This window comes from Dipodomys ordii, unplaced genomic scaffold (genome assembly GCF_000151885.1).
Source record: "Dipodomys ordii isolate 6190 unplaced genomic scaffold, Dord_2.0 Scaffold152, whole genome shotgun sequence".
Lineage (NCBI taxonomy): Eukaryota > Metazoa > Chordata > Mammalia > Rodentia > Heteromyidae > Dipodomys > Dipodomys ordii.
The window spans coordinates 1,853,479-1,878,879 of NW_012267368.1; the positions used below are offsets into that span (position 1 = coordinate 1,853,479).

A 25,401-nucleotide genomic window follows, 5' to 3' on the forward strand; every position below is an offset into this window, starting at 1 on the left:
ATAATGGTATTTCCGATTCATCTGGTGTGATTTTACTATTTGGGAATCAAACTGTTCACAATTCCAACAGTGAAAATATCAGTCTATGTTGTAAGTGATCAAGTAATAGCTAATAGATACATTGCCTATGTATCATACTTTTCAAGAGCAATCGAATCACAAGGCTTAAATTTTTAGCTTTTGTTTAGAAATAGATTACAATGACCATTTAGAGTCAAGCTTCTAGTATGTAATCTGTATTTAGCAAGAGCTGGTCTACCAATTCAATTCAATCTTTAGCACATGTTTAACAAAGGTTATAAAGGTTAAATTAAGTATAACAGGGCTTATAACTATTACAATAAATACGTTCTTTAAGGGAAAAGAAAACAGTAGCAGTATGGTCTCTTTATTTATTTTTTCTTGCCAGTCCTGAGGCTTAAACTCAGGGCCTTAGCACTGTCTCTGAGCTCCTTTTGCTCAAGGCTAGCACTCTACCACTTGAGCTACAGCATCACCTCTGGCTTTTTCTATTCATGTGGTACTGAGGAACTGAACCCAGGACTGCATACATGCTAGGCGAGAACTCTGCCACTAAGCCACATTCCCAGCCCTGGTCTCCTCTTTTTTTTTTTTGCTTTTTTTTTTTTTAATTGTGAAAATACCGTATGGAGGGGTTACAATTACATGGGCAAGATAATGAGTACTCCTTTTTTTTTCATGATGTTTAACCAACCCTAAATTTGACTTTGGTGTAGTTCCACATTTTTGTCTACTTTCTTCGATTTCCATGATGGTTCTGAGGTCCACAACAGGAGGACTGACAGGACTAAAAAATAAATAAATAAATAAATAAATACTTTACAAAGCATTTGATTACCTACTAATGTTAACTACAGTCCAACTGAAACTCAATTGATGAAGCTTAAAACTGCATTCTTTCCAATCTACTTTAACAAGTAAAATTCTTACTACTGTATTAAGCAAAAACAGATATTCATTAGAAAATTGGGGGGAAACTGAACAATACTGGAGGCTCTATCGAAGAGCTGTACCATAAAAAAAAAAAATTCTATGACCATTAGAAGCAGTTTTTCTTTTTGTTGTTTTTGTTGCTAATCCTGGGGCTTGAACTCAGGGCCTGGGCGCTGTCCCTCAGCTCTTCAGCTCAAGGCTATCGCTCTACCACTTGAGCCACAGTGCCACTTCCAGCTTTTTTCTTATGTGGTGCTGAGGAATCTAACCAGGGCCTCCCTCATGCATGCAAGGCATGCGCTCTATCTACCACTGAGCCACCTTCCCAGCCCTAGAATAAATATTTTAATATGCATCATTGAACACTGGATGGGAACTCGATGTTTTAAGAACGAAAGTACAAAACACAGTGGAAAGCCTACCTGAAAGAGCCAGAAACCCAACTAGAAGAACTTGTTGTGTCAGCCCTGTTGCTGGGAATGGACTGCGGAGCAGTTATTTGAAGTACTGACGATTTTTCCCATGGTTTTAAATCTTCCCTAGTATATGCAGGAGGTGTACCATTACTATAAGGTTTAACTTTCGCCTGTGGGAAAGAAAAACAAATAAAAAAGTAACAGCAGGCATCTATTTCAGCAAGCTTCATACTAAAATTTTATGACAATAAATTACCTAGCATTTTCAATTTATGTTCTATAGTTAATTAACCAATTCTGAAGACATATCACTGACTATAATTCTTACCTTGAAGAGCTTACTGTAGGGCAGTAAGCTTAAATTCCTATTTATAAAAATAAATAAAATGTTCATACACAAATATGGCCTATGTAAGTCATAATATGAGTAAGTTTACAATTAATGTCCATGACATTAAATAGAAAACAGAGTGAAACTTCCAGTAATTGTGAAAATAGTTAAAATATTCTGAAGAAAATTAAAGTCAAATACTATTGATTGCTCAAAAGGGTCCCTGAACCTGGTGCCGCTGGGTCAAGAGGTGCCTGCGGCTCTGTAATCCTAGCTGCCCAGGAATCTGGAGGACCGCAGCCTGAGTCAGACCAGGCAGAACTGTTTTCTAAAAGACTCCAGCTCCAAAATAACCAGATACTAAGTGGGCTGAAGGCATGGTCCAACTGGTAGAGCAAGCAAGCAAGGCGGTTAAGGGTGAGGTCCAGAAATCAAGACTCAGTACTGGCCAAGGAGAAAAAAAAGTCAAGTAAGTGACTAAATAGCCTTTGCACTGCCAGGCTTGTCCTCTAGTATTGCAGGACTAAACTTAAGAGAGCAAGCATTGCCTTCTATAATCTCTGTGTTACATTATAAAACTTAAAAGAAAATTCAAGCCTTGAGGAGGCCTCAATCAGAATTAACTGATTCTATCTCTTAGTAAGGTAGACATTTCCACCACTAGTGATTAAGGACTGTGGAACAAAGTGTTAACTGATACCTTCCCAAGAAGGTAGGAAGACCAGAATTACTGCAGCTAATGTCAATTACATTGGATTCAAAGAACTCAGTCTTCCCAAACTGTCTGTCTAGTCAACATCATGAAAGAAAAAGACTACATATTGACATTTGGCTTATTTTCAAAATCTACTTGGACTGACATTTCCCTAAACGTATTTCAATTATTTAACCATACATACATTCTTCAGTATGTCAATATTTCACATAAACATTATATTTCATTTACTGAAAGATTAGAGATAATATTAAATGAAGGACTCAAAACCATACTGGTCACATGAATGTGAGAAAATGAACCTACGTAATTTCATGCTTTCATAAATCGACCTAGAAAAGTATTGTAACTCACAGCAAACATGATGAAAAACTAAAGGTAACTTATCTACAGAAGTAAAAACTAAAGGTAAAATGGCTTTACTTACAAAGCAAACCTCCATCTTTTCTGAATGAGAGCTGGTGGTGAGATCAGGGGACTGAGACTCTCTAGGACTACCCACTCCGGCACAGCTTCCTTCAGAGTCTGAGGTCAACAGCTCGGGAAGAGATTCCACAGAATTGGTCTTACCAGTCTTCAGTAATCCTAAAACATGAATTTAAAAGAACAAAGAAATAAGCATTAATCATATACATATTTATAGTCAAGAGGCCACCAGAATTAAAGTACATTCACTGCACAAAGTCTTTATTAAGTTCAGTGAAAAAGGAAACCATTTTAAATGAAAAATGTATGATTATGTGAAAATGATTCTACTACATATGAGGAACATACAGTTTTGGGGATTGCTCTGAAGAAATGATTTCTGTTATTCCCCATAAAACACAAAAAGGAAGAAGAAATCAGTAAGCTCCACGCTCTCCCCTTCTTTTTCTCATCTGCCTTCTGGTGGAAGTCTACTCTCGAGGAAGGAGACTGCCCTGCTCTGTGGGAGGAAGCACTCTAGGGCCTGTCTGCCCCATTTTTTACCCAGCACATCAGCCAGGAACAGAGGCTGCAAGAGCCAGTTGTAGCCTGTTTCAGAACTCAGCTTTTGTTTGTTTTTTCCTGTAAAAAGAAAGTCTCTGCCAAGGGAGAGCTATTTTAATTAGCTTACTACTTGAAATACCTGAATTTTTATTATATATATATATATATATATATATATACTATTTCTTCTGTTAGTTAAGCAGCCTAAATGCCTGCCTGTCATACCTGTTATCCTGTCATATACAGATTACCAAGTAAATTGAAATTGCTTAAATTCAGGTGATTACTACTCACATTTCAATTTATTACAACCTACATGAAGTGCTAAAATAATCCTTAAAATAAAGATATTATCTAAGTTACAAAAGTTGTATAACTGATTTAAAAATAAGTAAAACATACGATTTCTTGTAACTTTAGTATTATTCTTTTAAAATAAATCACTGGTCAATCTTTATGCTTCTTTTGCTATTGTTATTATTACTAAGGTACAATTTAGTAATAACAACTTTCCCCCTACTCTTATTTAAATTCAATGTTCACAGAAGAAATTTTATTTAACTGAAACGTTTTTAAAAAAACAATCAGAATTCAGAGAAATAAGTGGATAATTACAGGGTCCAACAATTATCTTTGGTCAAAACCACAGAATCAATGGTCCAACTTCTATGTCCAAGTTATATGTTAAGCCTTCACCTGACTGATGGAATTAAGCTTAACTAAGAATTTTTGACCCCCAATTAAGTTTAATACGTTAGTCATTATTGCTTATTGTAGAAAGAAGGACACATCAAGACAAATATGAAACTAGAATAAAAATAAATTCTATTTCTTACTGTTACTACCTCATATCACTTAAGTTTCTGGATTGTGTTTCCTTATGTATAAAAATAAAGGACATAACATTATTTCTTTACTAAAATCACTCCATGCTATCATTTGGGTAAGAGGAAAATCACTCATTTCAAAAATGACTTATTCATTCTTCTACTACTCTACCTATGCCTTGTCCTACAGTCTAGGTAATTCATACAACACACAAACAATCCCAAATCACAGAATTTTACATTTGGAAATGTCCTAAGACATGTTTTTTTCCCATTTACTAGGTCTCCTGGTTCCTGTCTTCAGTACATCATGAATCAACTTAATAATATTACCTATCCTTTTTACATCTTTTAGCTTTCTAAAACAATATTTGAGGTTTACTCTTTAATTGAAGAGACAAAATAATCCTCCTTTGCCCTACATAATATCCATCTTTCTCAGAGACACAAAACAACAGTCTTCTGTTTTTCTCCAAGTCATTCTAATAGAACTATGTAAGTACTTATAATAATTAATAATTGTCCCAGGTTATACCTTACTGCATAGATGAACATACCTCTCATTCTAAGTGAATCAGTTTTAAAAAAATCTCAGCCAGGTACCAGTGGCTCACACCTGCAATCATAGCTACACAGGAGGCTGAGATCTAGGGATTACAGTTCAAAGCCTACTGGGGCAGAATAGTTCATGAGACTCCTATCTCCAATAAACTACTCAGAAAAAGCCATAAATGATGCTGTGGCTCAAGTGGTAGAGCCTTGAGCACAAAGAGGCTCAATCAAAGACAGTGCCAAGGCCAAGTTCAAGCCCTAAGAACAGCAAAAAAAGGTGTCTCTCTCTCCCTCTCTCTCTCTCTCTCACACACACACACACAAAATGTGGGCAAGAAAAAACAAATGCAGTACAAAACTAAAACTAAACTAAATCTGAATAAAGAGTACATTTTCATGGTATTTATTTTTCTTCTTTTCACTAAGTTAGATAAAATATTAGGAAGATCTGAGAACAATTATATAACCTCTACTTCCAAACTTTACTATGCTCACATAATGCCTTGATACAAAATGTGCTGTCTTCTACTACTAGAGTCTTTTTATACATATAAATGGCCTCTCTTCAGAAAACGGACATATTTTAATTGATTCAATATAATGCTATCCCTGCCATACTTTGCCCACTTCTGATCCTCTATGCCACTGGGCAGGGTGGTCATTCAAAACATAAATATTACCTAGTCATACCTTATTTTAAAAATGTACCAATTAGCTGCCTGTAGTCATTAGAATAAAATCCAAATTCCATAAAGACTCTCCAAAATCTGACCCTATCAAATCTGACCCTGTCTGCACATACACTATGTAGCTGAGCCATGCTGCACTACACATGCAAATGATGCTTGCTCATTCTAAGGTCACTCCTTTTCTTAGTATATCCATCTTCATCTTTGTCTTGGCTAACATTTCTTCATTCTTCAAGATCTACCTTGGGTATCACTTAGCTTTAAGAGGTCTTCTTTGATCTCAGATTACTGGGAATACCTCTTCTGAGCTGCCAAAGAAAATGTCATAGTACTTATCACAATATGTTAGCATTTTCTGTAGTCTTGTAAGAACTATCTTCTACTTCAGTAGCCCCAGATAATAGCATGTAGTATTTAAAAATGTTAGAGGAATTTGATAATAAATAGAAACATCAAAGATCAGAAGTGACAATACATGCTAAAACACTAACCACTGACCTGTAGGTGGCAGGCTCTGAATAATATCTGATAGGTTGTAACCTCCAGAACTATCCGAGCGTTTACGTGGCTTCTTTTTAGCTTTAGCTTTTGCTTTCTTAAACATAGTTTCCCTAGGAAAAAGCAAATGTGAAAGTGATTCTTTTCATGAATGAAGTTAAAAATGAAACAGCAGAACAACAATGCATGTTAGTCAACAGCATATAGTCTTGTGGTCAAACAAAGCTCTAATGACATCAGCAAATGGTCTGTGTGAGCTATCACTTGTTTTAACCCTAGAATTTCAAAGACAGTTTGAAAACAAGATGATATAGAGGAAAATACTTAGGAAAACAGAACACTGACTTGTGCCATAGTAGTCACTGACGAGGCACAGCCAGGATCTGCCCACCCCATGACTGTGGGAATCAATGTGGTCACAACGCAGGCAGGAGTAGAGGCAGGCCAGGCACACCAGGTTCACGGAGATGTGATCCAGGGAGTGTATGGCTTTGTCCCTCATCAAGCACTCCCTGGAGTGACATAGTGTATGTCCCTTTGCAGCAAAGAGACCTTCACGCTTACTAAGAAACAGTAGGGATGTAAAAGGAATTAAGAAGCACTGAACAACATCCTGGCTGCTAAGAGGAAAACTGTTACCACGAAGCAGCAAGCACTCTCTTCCTTCTATGAACAGTGAAACAGTTACAAACAAAAATAAAAAAATGGAACATTATTTATACAAACACTATTCTTTTTATTCTTTTTGGTAGGCTGGCACTGTACCAATTGAGCCATGAGTCCAGCACTGCTTTCTGTTGGTTATTTAGGAGATTCAAGACCAATGAACTTTCTGCCTGTGACTGCAATCCTCCAGATCTCAGCCTCTTGAGTAACTAGGATTAGAGGTGTGAGTCACATAGTATTATTATGACCTTCAACTAAATGTATTTGGTGACTGTTTTGTAAAGCATTTCAGAGAATGTTTAACTCCTTCAAGAATCAGGAAATAAAAAATTAGTATCTGTGAAAGAAAGAAAAATAAATAACTGTGCTGTTCCACCGAAATAGTGTAGATCCTATTACTGATTTATACAGTTCATCTGTAAATACTATTATTTTGTAGAGAATTGGAGTCATTTATATGCTATCAATAATTTTATTATAATTTTAATACATGTCATTAATCTAAAACAGCTATGTCTAAGTTCTGGTATCTCAAATGCTATCAAGCACTAGAAAAAGTTAAAATTATATTTAAAATAATATTTCTGGAACTCGGCGTTTTTCAGTGAGATACACAGTTAATTACAAATAAATGATCTCAGAACCCAAAGATTTTACTTTATTAGGTTACTCATCAAGCAAAATGAAAGCAAGTCTGTAATCAGTTGATAAATGAACCTAAAAGGCTGAGTCGAAATTCTCACTAGAGCCCTCTGAGCACCAATGGCTCACACCTATATATAATCCTATAATTCTAACTACTCAGGGAGCTGAGATCTGAGAATGGGCAGTTCCAGGCAAGCCCAAGCAGGAAAGTCCATGAGACTCTTATTATCTCCAATTAATTACCAAAAAGTCTGATGTAGTCTGATGTAGAGCTGTGGCTCAAGTGGTAGATTGCTTGCTTCAAGCAAAATCTCAGGAACAGTGCCCAGGCCCTGAATTCAAGCCCCAGTACAAGGACAAAAAAAGAACCCATTGTAACAATGAGATGTACAAGACACTATGTTGAAAACGAACTTTATAACTTGTTGGGGGTAGGGAGGGAGGAGTTGGGGAGGTGGGAAGGAAAGGGATGGTAGGGAAAAACAAAGGAGGAGGTAACAATGCTTAATAGGAAATGTACTCATTACCTTACTTAAGTAACTATAACCCCTCTATACACTATTTTTATAATAAAAAACGTATTTAAAAGAATTTTGAATCAGGGTTGAAATTGTAAATAATACTGCACCTGCCTAGCCAAAATGAGGCTCTGATTTCAAACCCCAGCACCACCAAAAAGAATTTTTAAAAGAAAGACATTCTAATAGGAGTCCAGGGCCAGGCCCATGTGTGGTAGAGTGCTTGCCAAGAAATCCTACGATGGGCTTTCCAAATGGTAGGTCCACCTTTGCTGTTTCTTTTGGGGGGTGCAGGGGGTGCAGTGTTCAAAGATGGGTGGTGGAGATGACTGGATCATGACAACCCTGACCTCATCCATGGCACAGTCCACCGATAATCTTATAACTCAGTGTAAGAGGTGGTGTCCTAACTGGATGGCAGCAGTATCTGGGGTACTTGAAGGTTGTATTGTGTATCTTGTCTCCTCCCTTGCTTCCCGGCCACCCTGAGGTGAGCAGCTCTGCTCAGCCACTTTCCCACCATGATGTTCTGCCCTGACACAGTAATGGAGCCAGTCAGCCACCAACTGAAATCTCTGGAACTGTGAGCCAAAATAAACCCTCCTCTTTCTATCCATTTTTCTCAGATATTTTGTTACAGTGCCAAAAAACCCTGCTATTACCCAGTCACCATTTACTGAAACAGTCATGGTCTCTAGAGAGGAATTTTTTGAAAAATAGTACCTCATCTATGACTCATCTGCATAGGGCTCAGGAACTGACCACAGATCCAATGGCCCTGAAATCCAAGGACTCACCCTGTCTTCATGAACCCCTCGGCTACAGATTTGCTTATTCTTCAACACTCATACTCCACAACTACCTTCCCACTTTCAAACCATTAACACCTTTGCACTGTCTGCTCCTTTCATAGTCTCTCTATGCTAGGACAATATGCCCTTTTAGTATCTTTTCCATAATCTCAGCAGGTTTGGGAAATGTGAGTAAGATAAATGTACTTACATAACCTGTCTAACCCGATCACTATGTGACATTCTTTTCATGTTTATAGCTTAAATTTGTCAGAGCTAAAAGTAGCAATTATACACAGTATATATTAATTACTTTGTCTTATACCACGAATAAGAAGAAACATAAATATTAATGGCATTAGAATTCTTCAGTCTATTATTTAAATGCAAATATAAGTTTCATGTGTCCCAAACAGCAATAAAAGGAGGAGAATAAGGAAGGAAAGCACTTACGAATAATTTTGTTCCATATTTATTTCTTCTTTCAAGAAGACATCTCCATCTTCTACTTCCAAATAACTAATATCTGGTCCTTCTTGATATGGTGTAATGACTCTCCTATCCATGGCTGGAATCTGCGTAATTAAAAGGGTCACATTTCAAATCATAATTTTTACAGACTTCACAAAGTTAACAGAATGTGGTCGTTCATTTCAAAATAGTGACATTAACTAGAAAGCCTCTAGAATGCATGACTTCCTAAATTCACACAGGGAAAACATTTTCTATATTCACTAAAAAGTTCATTCCATTAATATTGTCAAAAACAAAACACCCACTAGGCACTGGTGGCTCAAACCTGAAATCCTAGCTACTTAGGAGGCTGAGATCTGAGGATCAAGAGCTGAGGGTTCAAAGCCAACCCACTCAAGATAAGAAAGTTTGTGAGACTCTTATCTCCAATTAACCACCAAAAAAAGAGAAGTGAAGGTATGGCTCAAAGTGGTAGAACATTAGCTTTGAGCAAAATCAGCTCAGGGACATCATCCAGGCTGTGAATTCAAGCCCAACCAGAAAAAAAAAAAAATAGAAAAATTGTTTAAAAAGATTGATACTAACTGTATCATTAAGTAACTTCAATTTCAATTATCATGGTAGTTATGTACAAATTTAACATAATTCTATATTCTTGTTTCTTTTTTTTTAAGTTTTAGCAAGGATTATAACAGAGTAGAGTGGGCAGAAAAAACATGTCCTAATACTCACACTGCACATGGACTTACATTTCATAAATTTTTACTAAAGAATTCTCATTTCTAAAAGACTCCATGTATTTAAAAGCCACAGGAAATTCTTTTCATTATGAAACTGAATCTAATATGGTATTTTACATAGCACTATTATGGTCACTGAATTCTTCACTGGAAACACAAAAATCTTACCATTTTCCAGTAAAATACAGAAAGATCCTTCAAAACATCTTCACTTAAAACATCAAGAGATCTAAATAGGATAAGAAACAAAATTCTATTTCAAATGACTTAACTGCTGTTAAGATTTTTAAAACAGGTAAAGATAATAGAAGCAGCCTAATAAGAAACACAGTTACTTTTCAAGATTAAGTTTACTAACTGTTACAATGTACTTTTGGAAACAGGAAGATTTCAAGTAAATAGCAAGCATTACAGGAATACTTTAAATAAAACCCAACTCTTATAATAGAATCCCTTTTTTCACAGTTAAGTAGCAAGTTTGCATTTTCTAATCTTCATTGTTAACAACCACAGAAGGAGTACAATACTGAAACTCAGTACAATACTGAAAGAACCCAGATTCTATCAAGAACCATCACTGCTACCAACAACCCTATGACCTTTGTTTTTCTGGGCCCTCACGTAGAAAATGAGGTTTGAACTACAACTGTATTTCTCTCAGGTTCCAAAGAAGTACAATTCATATACATGAATACATTAATGTATGCTTTTTTAAATTGTTTCTAGCACTAGTCCAAAACAACTTGCACATTGCATCTGTGTCTCATCAATCTTCAATAGGAGGATAACTGATACATTCACTTATGAGGCTGAGTCAAATTTGGTGCTCTGTACTGATACTTGATTAGGAACAATTAAGTCTTATATAAACCTTTGCTTTAACTTGTGCATGTCTACTCATGGAAACTGTATTTGACATTGCTGAAGGTGATGCCCGTAAGTGGCTAGGCTGACATAGCTGTCTCAACATAATACTTGAGACACATCATCATACTCAAGTGCAACATTTTAAATAGACTCAGTGTTTTATTTTTTGATTGCATATTTCATCTGACAAGGACAATGATATTAATGTGGCAATACAGAGTAATGAAACTGTTACCAGTAGTATTGGTAAAACAGTATCATCATGAAATTAAATTAGTTTAAAAACCTAACTAAAATAACATTGTCTCACCCATTTCATAACATTAGTTTGTACTTAAAAGCATTTGCAAAATTACTAATAAAAACTAAAAAGCAAAAGAATTTTCTCTAAATTGAGCTCTACCTGACAATTTCGGAATTGTCATTCAGCTCCAAGAAATAGTAAAATACCTTATTTCAATCATGTCTTCAAATTAATTTAATTCAAGATGATTTTGACTTTAAAATGTGACTTACTGGCCTGGGAATGTGGCTTAATGGTAGAGTGGTTGGCTACCATTCATGAAGCTCTAGGTTCAATTCTCCAGCAGCACATACAGGAAAAAGCCAGAAGCGGCACTGTTGCTCAAGTGGTAGAGTGCTAGCCTTGAGTAAAAGCAGCTCAGGGACAGTGCGTAGGCCCTGAGTTCAGGCCCCAGGACTGGCAAGAAAAAAAAATGACTTATCTGAATACTACTGGCTCACACCTATAATCCTCACTACTCAGGAGGCTGAGAGCTGAGGATATTTCAAAGCCAGCGGGCTTTGAAAATCCCTGAGACTTATCTACAATTAACCACCAGAAAACCAGAAGTGGTGCTGTGACACAAAGAGGCTCAGAAACAGCACCCAGGCCCTGAGTTCAAGCCCCAGGACCTGCCAAAAATAAAAAATTAAAGAGTGAATTATTAAAAAGCTGTTCACTTTATAACAATAAGACAGATGAAGATTTTTCCAATTTTTGCCCAAAAGAAAGGAGTTTCTGGGTTTTTTTTCCTTATCTGCATGATAAATGTTAACAGACTCTCTTTTGCAAAGTTTCCATGAAAATTATGGGAATTAATTTACATTTGGCTTTTAGAAAAATGCCCAGTAATCATTATATTCTAATTATCATAACCACTGAAACCAAATACAAAAATAACTACATAGTAGCACTGTTTTAGTTGTTGCCATTATTATTATTGCAACAAAATACAGAAATAAACTACACAATAAAGCTTTCATATATAAACTGCGACTAAAGATTCTGATCTCAATCATCCATGTTCACTAATATTGACTCATTTTTCTTCCCACTGATGTTATAGTGAGTAAAAGCAACACTCTGATCAACATTTTAAAATGTCTTAAACCAGGCACTGGTGGCTTACACCTGTAATCCTAGCTCCTCAGGCGGGTGAGATCTAAAGATCCTGGTTTGAAGCCAGCCTGGGCAGGAAAATCCTTGAGACTTTATCACCAATTAATCACACACACACACACACACAACAGAAACAGAGCTGTGGCTTAAAGTGGTAAAACACTAGCCTTGAACAAAAGAACGCAGAGACAGCACCCAGGCCCTGAGTTCAAGCCCCATGACTGACCAAAAAACATAATTTTTAAAAAATTCTTACCCGTGGCTCATGCCTGTAATCTAGCTACTCAGGAGACTGAGATCTGAGGTTCACAGTTCAAAGCCAGCTTGGGCAGGAAAGTCCGTGAGACTCTTATCTCCAATTAACCACTAGAAAATCAGAAGTGGCACTGTGGCTCAAGTGGAAGAGCACTAGCCTTGAGCTGAAGAGCTGAGGGACAGTGCCCAGGCCCAGAGTTCAAGCCCCACGACTAACAACAACAACAACAAAATCCTTATTAACCAAGTGTAGTGACATATACCTCTGTAATGCCAGTCCTCAGGAAGCTGAGGCAGGATCATCAGTTTTAAGCTAGCAAGTCTATAAAACTCACCTTGTCTCAAAAACATAAAATAAAATAACTGATTAAAAAAAGATTTTACAAATCCCCTATTATTCACTTTCAAACAGTTAGCATATTTTCTATTAGAAATATTTATGCATCTGCTCTTCTAAAACATATAATGTATATACTCAACCAACCTTGCTTCAAGTACAGCTGCCATATTCAGTCCAATAAACTGTAAACAAGACAGTTTCAGCTGTTCAGCATTATACATTGCTGCAAATTCCAGCAGCATAGCAGCATTCTTAAGGGTAACTAAAAAGAAAGAGTTGCAAAACTTGAAGAAAGGCAAGTTACTACAACAAATAAGACAGTTATTTTGAAACTCATAAGACTAGAAAACTTAAAACAAGGAATACTTAAAAGCATTTTCTTATCAAAACCAACTTATACTGGAACAAATATAGAACTCATGTCCTATCACAATAGCTGCAGTAGTTTAAAAAGACATGCTCAGTACTGGTGTCTCACACCTGTAATCCTAGATACTCAGGAGGCTGAGATCTGAGGATTGTATTTCAAAGCCAGCCCAGGCAGGAAAATCCGAGACATCTCCAAATAACCACCAGAAAACAGGAAGTGGAGCTGTAGCCCCACGTGGTAGAGTACTAGCCTTGAGCAGGCCCTCAGTTCAAGCCCCACAACTAACCAAAAAAACCCCAAGAGACACACATAAAAATCTTGAGAAAAACAAACTGTAAAAGGAGTATTAAGTATCATCTAAAAGCAAACACTATAAGAAAAATATTCTTCCTAACGAAAGTATTCCTTTTGAATACTTTTTTTATTGTCAACTTTTCATTTATGCAGCACCAAGTAGTTATTCTCTCTTGTATGAAACTAACAGATTAAAACTATGAGAAACTGATCAAATAATTGTATAAAGTATTGTCTACTAATCTATCAGAATATATATGTATATATTTGAAAAACACATCTTAGTCTTAACATGATCTGTGCTAGTACAGCAACTAATACACACTGAAAGAATCTGAATTTAGCAACAATCTTATTAACTTATATATGAAGTGTGTATTTTGCTAAAAACCCTCCAATTACATTCTATCTATACGCCACTAACTACAGCTTCCTGAAACTATTCTTTTTCTCACTGAGTCCTCATCCACAGAGGAACACAACTACTTTCTATATATAGCTGCTTCTTTTTCCTCTGAATGTTGTCCAAAGTTGAAATTACAGACAATAATGGGTCTCGGTTTCAATCATAACTAACCTCGTTTCAAATGATGATGAAAATATCTTACATCCCACAGGGTAATAAAAGTGTATCATAGAAAGTTATTGAGTAGACCTAAGACCTGAACTTGCCCAACAGTCCATCAAACTATTTTTTTCTAGTTTTTAGGAAGACCATGGAATTCATTCATAGAGACAACTGTGCAGAAGGTGTAAAGAAAAAATATCCACAGAGGTCTGGAAAGTCAAATGGGTGAAAAACATCACCTGTATGCTTATCTTAAATCTATTATATGCTTATATTTTAATATTTCTTTTCTTGGTCATAAAAGATCAAGAGTATTGTCTTTCTGGTAACTAGGAAATTAGTCCAGTTTATAGAATTATTTCATCAATTTCTATCAGTGCTCACAGAAAAATAAGGAAGACAACAGAGCTATGCAACTCTTAGCAAGAGCACATTATAAAAACGTAGTAATAACTTCTTCATGCATCCTAAAGTAACAAAAAGCAAAACAAATATAAATTTTAAGTATCTAAACACAGAGAAGATATAATTACTCCCTGTAGAAATATTAAAGAAAGTAGAAGGATGAAAAGTATTTAAACACTACTTTGACACTACATAAAAGAACAGCGTCATCCAGGCACCAGTGGCTCATGCCTGTAATACAGGTAATTCAGGAAACTGAGATCTGAGGCTCAAAGTTCAAAGCCAACCCAGGCAGGAAAGTCCGTGAGACTCCTATCTCCAATTAACTACTCAGAAAGCCAGAAGTGGTGCTGTGGCTCAAGTAGTAGAGTGCTCGCCTTGAGGTGAAGAACTGAGGGATAATGCCCAGGCCCAGAGTTCAAGCCCCAGGACCACACAAAAAAAGACAGAAAGAAAGAGAGAGAGAAAGAGAGAGAGACAGAGAGAGACAAAGAAAGAGAGAGACAGAGAAAGAGAGAGACAGAGAAAGAGAGAGACAGAAAGAGAAAGAGAAAGCGAAAGAGAGAAAATAGCAAACCCTGCCTTCCACAGAGAGACAGTGGGAACCAGAAGGTGGGAAAATGTGAACAACACAGTTGAGACAATTTTGACAGTTAAAGAATCTTGGCACAAAAGAAAAATAACAAAAACACAAAATAATTGTGGATTTCTAAGTTGAGTGTTCAGGAGAATAGCCACAAAATTAAGCAAAATAACAGGAAAAAAAGAGAAATACATATGAATGGAACAAAGCTGTGGCTCACACCTGTCATCCTAGCTGCTCTGTAACTGAAATCTGAGAATTGAGATTTGAAGCCAGCCCTAGTAGAGAAATCTGAGAGACTTTATCTCCAATTAACCCTTAACCAGAAAAGAGCCTTAGAAGTGAAGGCGCAGCTCTGCTGGTGTAGTACCAGCTGTGAGTGGAAAAGTCCATGAAAGCAGGAATGCCGCGTCCTGATGGTAAGCCTGACTACCAAAAAAGAAAAAGGGGGAAGGAGGGAGGGAGAGGAAAGGAATGGAATTGGGGGAGGAGAGACAGAGAGAAGTGGGGGAGGGGGCACAAGAGGGAGGGAGTAAGGAAGGGAGAGAGGGGAAAGAGTGGGGGGGGGAGGAGACACTGCAAGAAAGAGAAAGGGAGAGAAAGAAAAGGAAGAAAAAAGGAAAAAGGAAAGGAAAGGAAGGAAGGAAGGAAGGAAGGAAGGAAGGGAAAAAGAGAAAGAAAGGATTACAGCAAATAATAAAAACTAAGCAGCTAAATGCAGAGGTAACAACCAAGATAAAAATAAAGATAAAAATAATCTTGCTTTCTAACATTTGAAATTCTCAGTTTGGTAACACATGGGTATTTGGGGGGAGGGGTTGTTTTTGTTTTTTTTTTTGTTGGTAGGGGGGCTTGAACTCTGGACCTGGGCGTTATCCCTCAGGCTCTTCAGTTCCTGGCTCTACCACTTGAGCCACAGTGCCACTTCCTGTTTTCTAGTTGTTTATTGGAGATAAGAGTCTCACAGACTTTTCCTGCCTGGGCTGGCTTTGAACCGTGATCCTCAGATCTCAGCCTCCTGAGTAGCTAGGATGACAGGCATGAGCCACCGGCGCCCGGCTTCAGTTTGGTAACGTTTGTAGTCATGACTTTATGACACCTTAATAAATGCTATGAGCAAGAATATGAGACCAAGTTTAAGTCCTGGGACAGGCACATAGTAATAACAACTATTATTATTATTATTGCTGCTTTACTATAATGAAAAACTAAAGTCAATAAAGTAAGCTTGGTTCAATCAGAAAATATACTGATTCTAATTTAAAATTACTCACGTTTCTCAGTTAGTGCTACTTCACAAACCTCCTTCAATCGAATTATGAGAAGCTGGTCAGCTACCACAAGAACACTACAAATAAAATCCACATTTTGAGATTCTAACAAAAAAAAAGAAAACAAGTATTACTCTCTTTACTTTCTAGACATTATATTTAGTAAAGAAAAATAAACTAAAAGAAAATTAAGACATTAGTAAAGAAAGAATTCTGATTACTTCTTTCCATATATTGAAATGACTCCAATAGAGTATGGCTAGATAATATAGATGACAGATAGATATACAGATAAATATGATATATAGATATACATAGGTATATATGGATACAAAGGAGTTCTCCAGACTTTCTTATTTAAAACATAATTTATCATCTAACACTTCAAACAACACTAAGAAATCTTTAAAGTACTACCAATTGACTTAAACCACTGCAAATCTATTATAAACAAAAAGGAAACTATAAATGTGGGGGATAGGAAAGGAGAAGGGAAGAGGAATTGCTGGCATCACACAGGTGAACCCTGAAAACATGCTCCATAAAAGAAGTGCTAGACACAAAAGGCTATGCAGTTTGATTCTATTTAGAAAAAATATCCATCACAGGCAAATCCAAAGACAAAAAAAGAACAGTGATTGCTAGAGAATTTCTAGTGATGGTTAGAAGACAAGATTATTTTGAGAGGTAATGAAAATGCTCTGAAATTACTAAGTAGTGATGGCTGCACATTTGAAATTGGTTAGCTAAATGCTCAAGTATATGAAACTTCATAAATCTTGTCCTTAGTTAAGCTCTTTTTAGTACCTTTTATCACCACAGCTTCATCAGTATAGAGGTAGTCCAAGATAACTTTCAGTATTTCAGAATGCATTGGCATTTCCAGAGATGCACAGCTGGAAGCCTAGGCAGAGTAAGATTACAAAAAAAGAAAATAACTCATAATTAATATGGAAAGTTTGGACAGGAAACTATAATCAAAAGCTCGAAACAAAAACCTTATAAAACTGAGACATATATAATTCTAAAGTATTTTATAAAATAGAAATATATACCAAAAAAATAAAATAGAAATAAAGAGCAATTCAGAAAAAAGATTGGTATTCCCAGTATAAATCATAAAAAGGAAATTCTGATTTAAATAGCTTCTAAGCAATGATTTTAACTTTCAAAGATTGCTATTTTCTAGAAGGCGTTAGCATAAATACAAGTTTAATACAAATGAAAAACCAAGTTAAAATATTAATTTCTAATTCTGAATTTCTTTGTCATATAATTTCCCAAAAGTATAAAGTACAGTTATTAGACACTTTCCATTGAAATCTTACCTCAATCCATGAGCTACTCAGCATACTATGGAAATACTCTGAAAGGAATAAAGTTCAAAACAATAAGAATGAAGCAATACTAACAAGTAAATCAGGTGCTAACACAAAGTGACCTACCCAGTCTAGCGCATAGCACACATTTGTGACAGGGAAACTCCTTCCCATCCACTGATTTCATGGTCACATCACACAGAAATGAACTGCAAACAGATGTTTAATTTAAAATCAGAGAAATTTCTTTATATATGTACATCAAATTTATTAAAGGACTTGGTTCAACTTAGCTAAAAGAAGGCAGAATTAAAACCTTGTAGATATACATACAAATACAGTACTTCATCTCCCTACACCTCAGGTAAGTTAGTAAGTTTAAAGGGGACAGAGTTAGATATACACTTAAAAATATCTTTCAGCCGGGCTCACACCTGTAATCCTAGCTAGTCAGGGGGCTGAGATCTGAGGAGTATGGTTCAAAGCCAGCCCGGGCAGGAAACTCTGTGAAACCCTTATGTCCAATAAACCACTAGAAAAACTGGAAGTGGTGCTGTGGCTCAAGCAGTAGAGCGCTCGCCTTGAGCTGAAGAGCTGAGGGACAGCACCCAAGCCCAGAGTTCAAGCCCCACAACTGACAAAAAAAAAAAAAAATTATCTTTCGGCTGGTTTTCCTTTCCTCTTCCAGACAGGGTTATTAGTGACAGTTAAGAGACATCATACTTAACTCTTATTTGTACCAGGCACTGATTAGAAGGCCCCATCTCCTAAGCTTTTCACCTCAATGTACAAATACTTTAACAAAAAACTTTTAAAAATATATGTTTAGAATACTGTTATCTATTCCTGGAAAAAATTGCACTGAAGGAAATAATCAAAATGAAAATAAATCGTTTCATTCAGTGGTCTATATCAAATCCTACTTAAAACAGAAAAATTCAAACAAAGAAAACAAAAATTAAAATTTCTTCTCTTCATTAGAAAGTAATCACAAAGAATAAGCTTCTTCCATGTCTTATTGAATAGTCAATGTTATCCATTAATGTTTTCCATTAATATTATTTCAACATTTAATAAATAAATATTAGAAAAGGTAAGAGAGGGTATCTATCTACATATTTGGCTTGTGGGTAAAAGCTCTATTCCCATGCTTATGCATTAAGATATGAAAACTGTATCCTCACTTCCCAACTTACCACTTTTTCTGATTGAGCTTCAGTTTATTACCAGTTTTCTTTGCAATAACATTAATTTTTTCATTTTCAAATCTGACACCATCTAACCTATCAAGAAAAAGGATAAGTTAACAATGGGTGGATTTATTCCCCAACCAAGACAAAGTCTCAAAAACCATGCTAACAAGGTTAGATCTAAACTCAATTATATTGCTTCCTGAAAATTCCTCAATGCAATCTCATTCCCAGATAAAATAAAACTTCAATTTTGAATAGAATTCAAAATGTTAAATAATTATTACTGACAAAACACAAAGCCAGAACACTATGTGCTTCACTGTTTGCACTAATATATATCCTTCCTGCTCACCACACAGGTTTATACTGCCACAAGCAACAGGTGCCTTGGAAATTAAAAATCAAAAACTCTGCTTTCTATGACAATACTGTTAAGACATTAACACATTTAAGGAGACTTGTATATCTATTATTGTATATACTGTGAAACTGAAGAGGCAAAGGGATTTGCCCCAGCCAGTAATAGCAGTGACAGAAAGAATATACTGTACAGGTTTAACACCAAAGATCCTCCCAGTACACTGTAACACACCTCCTATCCATCAATATTTGATCTAGAAGTTCCAGAGATGACTCCCCCAAACAAAGCAAATACACATCCATGTATCTCACCCAAAAAGAGGTAATTAGAAAGATGGGGGTTAAAAAAAAAAGAAAAAAAATGATTTAAAAGGAGAACTTAGTGAGGAAAGTATAGAATAGATATTAAGGAAAAGTCTTACCTACTACTCAAATTACTGAGGCCAAATTTCTTTGCAACATTTTGCAACAATCTTACAGGATCATCCTCCCCATGGCTTTTTCCTTTTTTAGAAGATTTCAGTTTGCTTTTCTGCCTTTCACTAATTGTATGGGCTTGATTACTTTTGTAAACTGCATACGCTGACTTCTGATTATCATCTTCATAGCACTTTATTTTGTTCACATCAGTATTCAGAGAGCCCTGATACTCTTCTGACTTTTTGGTTAAGAGAATTCTTGGTTTGAAGCCATGAGTTAAAAAGTCACAAGTATCCGTATATATAAATTGCAAAAGGTATTCAAACAAATCAGGATGAACTTTATCTACCACAAAGAGATGACACCCTGAAGAATCTTCATCTTTCCGGTAAACATCGGTCAATTCTGAAGAAGTAGTGCTATCTGAAAGAAATAATTTCTGAAAAAAGTCAGAGCGCACTGCCAGGACGTATTTATGTGCAGGGAAGATTCTATTGCCAACTTGGAAGGTCACATCATGGATGTTGTCCATTTCATCTGTTTCCCTTAACAGTTTGCCAAACTCTTCAAAAAAGGATGATGAAGACACCACTGGAACTTCATAAAGGCTAGAAATAAAAATACAGTGTTACTTTAAAGGCTATGAAGAGGAAGCATCTCTAGCTGATTCTCTTGAACATTAATTTTTTATTAAACAGAGACTTTAATTTGGCATTTCGTAAAGACAAGAATATCACATCAAGTCTTACATATCTTATCAACTTCTAACTTTTCTTATTCCTTTTCATATTCATGTATTTTCTCTCATATTAAAATGGTAAGAATTAAATTTTCCTTTGAAATCAATGTCCTCTTTTTCTAAAAGTAAATGTTAGAACAAATTCAGAAGACTTTCATTAAAAAAAATTAACCATTAAGCATATAATTAAAACTATTTGAAGACAATGAAAAGTACAGTTCCCTAACTTTTCTTCTTTTACCTATCTTTTATTTCACAAGAAGACCAAGCAAATACTTCAAGTCTCAGATCAGAGAACAGGATCACACTAATCAGTTTATAGCCCTCATTCTTTCAGTACTGTAAGAAAGCACCACAACTGCCCACCTACCTACATGTCCCCCACAAGCAGGGGGACAAGCCTGCCTGACTCACTGCAGAATGTGGGTTTTTTTATTAGATGCTTAAACCGTCTGACCTTCCCTCTTCAACAGTACCCCTGATGTTTCCATTAGTCTACCTCTCTACTTAACATGACTCAATAACATTTAAGAAAGAAAGTTATACCTTGCTTTAGGATCCGACTGCAGAATTGCAAAGTTGCATCCGCTTGGATCTGTGCTGACACTAACAGCTCTGTGGGCAAAAGTAAGTTTCTCAAGTCGAATCCTTTCATACATACTATTTGTATCAGAGACACAAGACACTTCTGATGAGGAATGATGTACATTTGATAAAATGTCTGGTAAAAGAAATAGACTATCATTAATTAAGCTTTACAGACAGTATTAAAATAATCTGAAAGTAGAATCAAAAACAATTTTTAAAATATGGAAATAATCTTTCATATATATTAAGTCTGCAGAACCTCTATCTTCAATGCATTAGGCACTACCTACAGGGGATTGTGGTGAGCAAATATTAAGCCATGACTTCATTTCGGTGAACAAACACATCTCTATTCTACAATCAAAGTTAGCCTTTTGAAAGGTAAATCTATTCACATCTCTTAAACTTGGCAATGTGCATTAAAAATATATAAATGTACTATCTTTATAATCTGCCTGTTTTTTCCTTTCTTCTCTCCCTTTCTTGCATTTATCCAGCAAATACCTGATAAACATACCATAGTTCTGTGATACAGTGATTGTCCATCTACCTACAGAGAAATAGCAGTGACAGAACACATCCCTACCTCCATCAAACCCACAACCTAGCAGGGAAAATAGCATTAAACAAATGATTGCATTACAAGTCAAACCCAGGCTATAAAGCAGAACATACAGGGTTCCACATAGACATGAAATTTGTAAAGAATGGATTCTGGCTGTAATGAACACAAGGAATCTACATTATTTTAGGTCCAGAAAAGAATAACTATGATACTATTGAGGTAGCAACAATCATTAACTGGAGGAAAATGTAAAGATTTTAAACATTCGCAATACAAACAAAAACCCTGATGACTGATAAGATCAACAGAGGAGGAATAGGGATGATCAGCAGCAGCCCTTTACAGACAGGAAACTCTAAAAAAGCAGATGTGGGATCATGACATCATGACCTCAGTTTCAGAGCATTTAAATATGACTAAAACAAAATCCTAAGGGCTACCAAAATCTGTAAAACTATTCTGATACGCTCTCATATTTACTATCATTTCAGCATTACGGGGCTTTACTACCCTTGCTAGAGCACCCAGTTACTCAAGTTTCTATGATTCTAAGAAACTTATTATGTGCATATTAGTCTTTGTCTCAGTGAACTGTAAGGTTTATATACATGTAGATTATCACTATATAGATTATCTCTATAAACTTAGGAGTAGGTAAGAAAAGGGGTTCATCATATATTTCTGTATTATTAAAACTTTGTCCTTATCTAAACATAGCAAATATACTTTAAATATTTTCAAACTTGAGTATCTTTAAAGAAATACTGGTATATGCAAAAATTGGAATTTTATGCAGCCACTAGGAAGAACAAAATCATGTCATCTTCAGGGAAATGGACAGATCTGGAAAATTCCACACAAAGCAAAGTAAGCCAAGACCAGAAACAGTAAGGATGCATGTTTCTCTCACATGTATATGCAGGAGTGACTCTTCACTCAAAATTTAATGAAATTGTAATGGAGAAGGGGGACGGACAGACATAGTGAGAGGGTAAATGAATGGAAAAAGGAAGGGGGACAAATATAGCAAAGACTACTCAATGTACATATGTGATAAGAGAAGTTGTAAATGTGAAATGAGTCTGGAGAAATGGAGGAAAATGATGAAAGGGGTAAATGATTAAGAACCAATGAACACTTAGATGGGTGCATTAAATTGTAATCCCCTTGTACAATCTTTTGAAATTCAGAAAATAATAAAAATGAAATTTAAAGAATTTTAAAAATGAATAAACTATACAAAACTAATTCTTTTTTATTTATGATTTAAAAATATAATTTTTTATTAATCATAAATGGTTTTTTTTGTGTTTTTTTTTTAGGTCCGGTTGTGGGGCCTGAACTCTAGATCTGGGCACTGTCCCTCAGCAGCTCAAGGCTAGTGCTCTACCACTTGAGCTACAGTGCCACTTCCAGCTTTTTTCTTTTTTGCTTATGTGGTGCTGAGGAATGGAACCCAGGGCCTCATTCATGCAAGGCAAGCGCTCTACCACTGAGCCACCTTTCCAGCCCTCATAAATGTTTTTAATATGTACTTTCAGCATATAACTATTTTATTCTTTCAAGAGATGATTCAGTGAGGAAATACAATGTGCTAGAAAATATACCAAATGCTAGAGACCAGTAAGATATTCATGGTCCTTGCCATTGATCAGTGTACAAACAGTCTAACAGGAGACAGGAAATAAACTCATCAAAAAAAGTACATAAATGCACAAAAGTAAACCTAATAATACTTGTAAAATTAAAGGTAAACTGAAGGGTACTTTTGTGTACTGTCCATCTACATAAACTGACCTTTCTTTTCAGAATTCTTTCTTTTTTCTTCAAACCATTTCCCTTTAAATCCTTCCCCATCTTGTGTGACAAACAGAAGTTCATTTCTATTTAAGGCAATATCAGAAATTAAGACTTGGCGCGGATATGCCCATCGACATTGCTTAAGAGAACTGGTAGCTGATCTCCAGCAGAACACCTAAAAAAAAAAAATCATACCACAATAAAATATATATATATAGCTTCCAAACCAAGAAATAACAGTCAAAAAACTCTATTAGTGTAATTTCAATGATCATTCTTTCACAGAAAAGATAATACACAGGTCAAAATTCTTTTAAAGAGTACTTTCAGGAAAGTACACTTAGCAAACATGAAACATTAAAATGTATGTCAATACATTCTTCTTAAAGGGATGAAATTTTCTGCTGAGTGCCAATGGCTCACACCTATAATCCTAGCTACTCAAGAGGCTGATCTGAGGATTGCGGTTCAAAGCCAGCCTGGGCTGGAAAGGCCATAAGACTCTTATCTCCAATAAACTACTTGGAAAAAGCCAGAAGTACACTGTGGCTCAAAGTGGTAGAGTGCTAGCTGTAAGCAAAAGAAGCTCAGGGACAGCACCCAGATGCTAAGTTCAAGCCCCAGGACTGGCAAAAGAGAGAGAAATATATAATTACTTCTTTGGAGCAAACAATTTTGTTACAATGCTATAGAAAACCAAAATTTCAAACTAAAACAGATGGCCGTCAAGGCCATGAAATGTCACAAAATGCACTTACACACTACTATCCATACCTAAGTGTTAACCAAAGGTTTCATTTCCGCTTTAGGTGAGTCAAGGAATAGATAAGTTTAACTTACCCACCCAGGTCACTAACCCATGATAAGACAATGTAATAATCCATCAAATCTCCCCACTCTTGGGACAGGGTCAGTGTCCCTGGTTCTGGGGACTGGCTTCTGGGGAGGGGCTTAATGATAAAATAAAAACGTACAATAAAACTCTTACTGGGGGGCTGGGACGGTGGCTCAGTGGTAGAGCATTTGCCTTGCATGGCTGAGGCCCTAGGTTCGATTCCTCAGCACCACATAATTAAAAAGGAAAAAAAGCTGGAAGTGGCGCTGTGGCTCAAGTGGTAGAGCACTAGCCTTGAGCTTAAGAGCTGAGGGACAGCGCCCAGTCCCAGAGCTCAGGCCCCACAACCGGACCAAAAAAAAAAAACTCTTACTGGAGGGGCTGGGAAGTTGGCTCAGTGGTAGAGTGCTTGCCTTGCATGCATGAGGCCCTGGGTTCCATTCCTCAGCACCACATGAGCAGGAAAACCCAGAAGTAGCACTGTGGCTCAAGTGGTAGGGCGCTAGCCTTGAGCTGAAGAGCTGAGGGACAGCGCCCAGGCCCAGAGTTCAGCCCCCAAAACCAAAAAAAAAACAAAAAAAAACCTCTTACTGGAGTAAAATAATTCATTCTTACCCTGGAGATTATTCACTTTCAGTCTGCTGAAAGTGTGTACTTTTCCTAATAAACTTTCATATCATAAGAAAGAAACAAACATATGCATAACTCAGTCACATAAGTACAACAAAATCTTAACAGGTAGAAAAATTGTCCTGAGAGTTCAACGGCTGTAAACTTTCATATCATAAGAAAGAAACAAACATATGCATAACTCAGTCACATAAGTACAACAAAATCTTAACAGGTAGAAAAATTGTCCTGAGAGTTCAACAGCTGCACATGGTTGCAGAGACCTTAGTACTCAGAGACAACTGCTGAGATGCAGAGTGGTGTGAGAGGGCTGCCAGGCCTCCCATCCAGTCTCATGCACCTCATCCAGAGCAAGCTTGCAATCACCCATTCATTAGCATTGCATGCCTGACTTTTTTACAAACTGAAAGTGCTCTATCTGTTCTTTGTTTTGATAGGGTCTTCCCAGGCAGCCCAGGCTGGCCACACACAAGCAATCCTCCCGCCTTCTGTATCCTAAGAGCTAAGCCACCTGTCTACAGCTACCAGAAAAAATGAGGGATTTTTAAAACTAAAATGCCCCCATAAACCAATCTATAAGAATGAAAGCACAAAATGGTATCTGCCAAGGTTAAACTAAAGTTATACATACATACATACATACACAAAAAAAAATTTAAATGGTAATAAAATTTGCCTATAATAAACAAGTATTATGGAGCTTTAAGATTTATTCTTTTTTTTTTTTTTTTTTGCTTGTCCTGGGGCTTGTACTCAGGGTCTGGGCAATGTCCCTGAGTTTCTTTATGTGCAAGACTAGCACTCTACCACTT

At 36.3% G+C, this 25,401-nt stretch overlaps 1 protein-coding gene across 2 annotated transcripts in view; it reads right to left on the reverse strand.

Moving 5' to 3' along the window:
- Ibtk (inhibitor of Bruton agammaglobulinemia tyrosine kinase) overlaps window positions 1-25,401 on the reverse strand; it is a 58,441-nt gene that overhangs the window by 14,082 nt on the left and 18,958 nt on the right. For both annotated transcript variants that reach the window (XM_013032280.1, XM_013032279.1), the window contains exons 10-24: window positions 23,122-23,299; window positions 20,718-20,892; window positions 19,435-20,040; window positions 18,656-18,742; window positions 17,586-17,668; window positions 17,469-17,506; window positions 16,948-17,044; window positions 16,144-16,245; window positions 12,794-12,911; window positions 9,954-10,014; window positions 9,025-9,146; window positions 5,952-6,064; window positions 2,844-3,001; window positions 1,377-1,540; window positions 716-808 (exon numbers count right to left, since the gene is read on the reverse strand). In XM_013032280.1, coding sequence (XP_012887734.1) covers window positions 716-808; window positions 1,377-1,540; window positions 2,844-3,001; window positions 5,952-6,064; window positions 9,025-9,146; window positions 9,954-10,014; window positions 12,794-12,911; window positions 16,144-16,245; window positions 16,948-17,044; window positions 17,469-17,506; window positions 17,586-17,668; window positions 18,656-18,742; window positions 19,435-20,040; window positions 20,718-20,892; window positions 23,122-23,299 — 2,195 coding nt within the window. The remainder of the gene's footprint in view (window positions 1-715; window positions 809-1,376; window positions 1,541-2,843; window positions 3,002-5,951; window positions 6,065-9,024; window positions 9,147-9,953; window positions 10,015-12,793; window positions 12,912-16,143; window positions 16,246-16,947; window positions 17,045-17,468; window positions 17,507-17,585; window positions 17,669-18,655; window positions 18,743-19,434; window positions 20,041-20,717; window positions 20,893-23,121; window positions 23,300-25,401) is intronic.